Raw genomic sequence first — 3,923 nt, 5'->3', positions numbered from 1 at the left:
ATTCATATCATACCAAACAAAAGAGGGAGAAGTATAAATTTATTGTAAGGTGTAACACTAACAAACAGAGAATATTTTATTTCCTACAAAAGTGAGAAAAGTCCAAATTAGGATAAGCCTGTTGGAAATCCCCCCCCAAACAAAAAAAAAAAAAAAAAAAAAAAAAAAAAAAAAAAGTGTTGGTTTACTCTTGACTTCGCAAGTCAATTCACTGAAATTAATTCCACCAACCCTTAATGCCCCCTTATAATGAGTAGCCTTAATATTTTCCACATAAGTTTCTCCTCTTTGTCGTCTCAATAAGGTGACTCATGACGGCAACATTCAATATCCGAAAAACATGAAGCTTCCTTATCTTGGGAGCAGCCGTGGAAGGGCGGTATCATGCGGGAAAAACTGGCTCGCCCCCCCAAATCTTGTGGCATTAGGGTCGAATGCTCAATTGCACCTTAAATGGGCCGATCATGGAAAAATTCATAAGTACAGTCACTCCGGTATGTGTAGACGTGAGCCATTAAGCTAACCTCAATTATTATCCAGTAAAAGGATGAAAAAATATACATTTTTTTTTTTCCGATCAAGGTCTTTTATTAATTATTTATTTTTATTTAGCCCCTTCTTGGTGGTCTTCCTCAATCTCATGACTTCTCTCGTCTTCAAGCATTTTATAATTTACTTTGTAATTATCAATTATCTATCATATATTGAAGGAAAAATATTATTGATATTGTTTAATGCGTTTTTATATTTAAAACTGCAGTCCTGCTATTAACTAAATGGTCAAATTTGTCAATCAAAACCATTCTAATTAGTAAAAGAAGAACCAAAATTCATAAATTTCAAAACTAATATAACAGTCACTTTATTAATTTTAACATTAATAACAAGTATCTTTTTTTCATTATTATTATTATTATATTATTATTATCATAACCCAGTACAACAGGAATCAAAGCACACCACTAATGGCAGTGGCAATAGGACTAAAGCACACTACTACTGGTAGTGGTAATGGTGTCACATATTAGTAGTGGGAATGATGTCACATATTAATAAACTTATCCTTAAAATGAATCTGTTCTTATATATCTCTATACTTGTATCATCCATCTTTGATATATAATGCCATTTTATTTTAAATCATTAACAAAGAAATAAAAAATAAGTGAAATAAAATAATAAAAGTGTAAAATGAGATGAAATTTTTATCACTGATGACTAATTGAACATAAGAGAGCAAAATATCTCGATCCCTTGAAAAGTCCTATTGCCATTCTTGACCTCTATATAAGTCCTACTTCATCTTCCCCATAACCATAAAAATTTTCACACTCTCTCATCCCTGTTTATCAATGAGCCTCCATAAAAATAACCTCCCTATTCTCACCTTCCTCGTCCTGGCTTCCTCGTTTGCCTCCACATATGCAGCCAGGTTCAATATCATAAACAGATGTCCTTTTGTGGTCTGGGCAGCAGCTGTGCCCGGCGGCGGAAGGCGGCTTAACCCAGGAGAATCATGGCCTCTAGATGTCAGCCCGGGGACGACAGCAGCTCGCATTTGGGCTCGAACCAATTGCAGATTCGACGGGACAGGCCGTGGCCGATGTGAGACGGGGGACTGTGGGGGTGTACTCCAATGCACAGGTTATGGTCAGCCACCAAACACATTGGCCGAATACGCACTGAACCAGTATAACAACTTGGATTTCTTCGATATCTCCCTCGTTGACGGCTTCAATGTTCGTATGGAGTTCAGTCCGACGTCGCCTCAGTGCAGCCGCGGAATCAGATGCGTGGCGCATATCAACGAGCAGTGCCCCAACCAGTTGAGAGCCTCCGGAGGGTGCAACAACCCTTGCACCGTGTTCAAAACCGATCAGTATTGTTGTAATTCCGGAAGCTGTGGTCCCACCGATTACTCGAGGTTTTTCAAAGATAGGTGTCCGAGTGCGTATAGTTATCCCAAGGATGATCAAACCAGTACATTTACATGCCCTGGTGGTACAAACTATAAGGTTGTCTTCTGCGCTAATTGAAATGGTTAATGTTTGTTTGTGTTATAAGTTAGTTAATATTTGCATGGAATAAGAGCTTTTAATAGGGCTGTGTTTGGATATGCGCCTAAGCTATTTTTATATATATATATATATATATATGCGGAAATTCTATGGTGAGGACGGTCCGCATGAGGATCGCAGTATTAGTGACGGTTTTTCATAGTATTAACGACGGTTTTTTCTAAAATTGTCACCAATACTATGAAAAACCGTCACCAATACTGTGGTCCGCATGAGAATAGTCCGCACCATAGACGGACTGTATATATATATATATATATGAATTTTAAGTTAGTGGGTCGTTTTATATTATGTGTACAACGTACTCTGTATGATCTCCATCAATCATCAATGATGGATTCGTCATCAAATATATAAAATATATTTTAAGGCTTTTTTCTTATACTAGCTGAAATGCGAATTTATTACTGAATTAACATTACTTAAATCGCATTTATAGATACATAATCCATATATCACACATATGTAAACGAAGAAACTCTAATTTGATCAGAAAAACAAAAAGGAATTTATTTAGGACCTTTAAATTAATAAGCCATGATTATTATCAAAATAGATTCACAATATCTTTTGTCTCTATTTAATTATTTCCTGTCTCATTATTGCCGTCTCTTTCTAAATATCCTCCAAAGATAGATGGCTATGTTATCCAAGCCATCTATATGTCATTTTTAAGAATTAAAAGAAGATGGAAATTAAAATAATTTTTTTTTTTTAATTAGAAAACCTCTTTAATCCGATCAATAGGAATTGGATTTTAAAATAGTACTAGAGAATTTGGGACTGTGAAGCCTACCGAAAATTAGAAATCAGGTATCATCAATTAATGCTGTAGCACCAACAAATCAACAACTTTATTTCAGGAAAAAAAATTAAAGAAAATTCTAAAGGAAAAATCAGCTGGTTAATTTACTCTTGACTTTTCAAGTCAGCTGACTGCAAAGTAATTCCACCAACCGCAACCCCAAAATGGCCCCATATAAAAAATAATAAGATTAAATCACGTAAAAAGCCTGTTCAACTATGTGACACTTACAAATAACTTTTTTAAACTATTAACATAACAACTAAATTTCTCAACTATATATGATTATGCATTTATATTTCATAGGCTTGTTCTAGGAGAAAAATTATTAAAAATATACTTTCAATTCCAAAATTATTCAAACCTTGATCTAGAATTATGTATAACATGTTGTACCCAATGTTTAAAATATTTGATATTTTGTCTAAATTTTTTCGATATTTCTATTTTTTAAAGATGTTGAAATAAAATTTAGATTCGAAATGAAAATGGATAAAACTTCCATAATATCCATTGAAATTTCTGAAATTTCGCCAAAATTTCCATGGAAATTTTCGTAAAATATCCACATCAAATCTTTAATGATTTTATTAAAAAATCTATAATTTCCATGGAAATTTTCTACTGAAATTTCAAAAATATCCAGAGAATTTTTTAATTTTTTTAAAAAATTCATAAATATTATTGATATTTAGTAAAAAAATTTATCAAATTAACTTCATTGATAATTTTTTCACACTTTAATTGCTTTTTAATCTGAAAAATTTTATTGTTGGGAATATCTATTTTACAAATGTGGATAAATAGATAGTAAAATATATACATGTGAAATAATAATATTTGTTTGAAAAATAAAAAAAATTCCTGACAATTCACAAGTTTTTTTTTTTTTTTTTGTTAGAAGTTAGAAGAGTTAGTGGTCAAAATGAATCACCCAGTTGAGAAGTTGGATTAAGTCCATTTGCTGGTGAACAATATTACACACATGCAATACAAAATGAAGATCATAAGAATAGAGATGCAGGTCAAGAATTTGGTAC

General features: G+C 32.6%; 1 protein-coding gene across 1 annotated transcript; it reads left to right on the top strand.

The window, feature by feature from the left end:
• The first annotated feature begins 1,337 nt into the window (after positions 1–1,337).
• LOC125418172 (thaumatin-like protein) lies at positions 1,338–2,408 on the top strand. The gene has a single exon (XM_048463461.2). The coding sequence runs from the start codon at positions 1,353–1,355 to the stop codon at positions 2,034–2,036; it is 684 nt and encodes a 227-aa protein (XP_048319418.2). The 5' UTR covers positions 1,338–1,352; the 3' UTR covers positions 2,037–2,408.
• Positions 2,409–3,923: the final 1,515 nt, after the last annotated feature.

This window comes from Ziziphus jujuba, chromosome 6 (assembly GCF_031755915.1).
Source record: "Ziziphus jujuba cultivar Dongzao chromosome 6, ASM3175591v1".
NCBI lineage: Eukaryota > Viridiplantae > Streptophyta > Magnoliopsida > Rosales > Rhamnaceae > Ziziphus > Ziziphus jujuba.
This window is presented reverse-complemented; position numbering and strand designations above follow the sequence as displayed.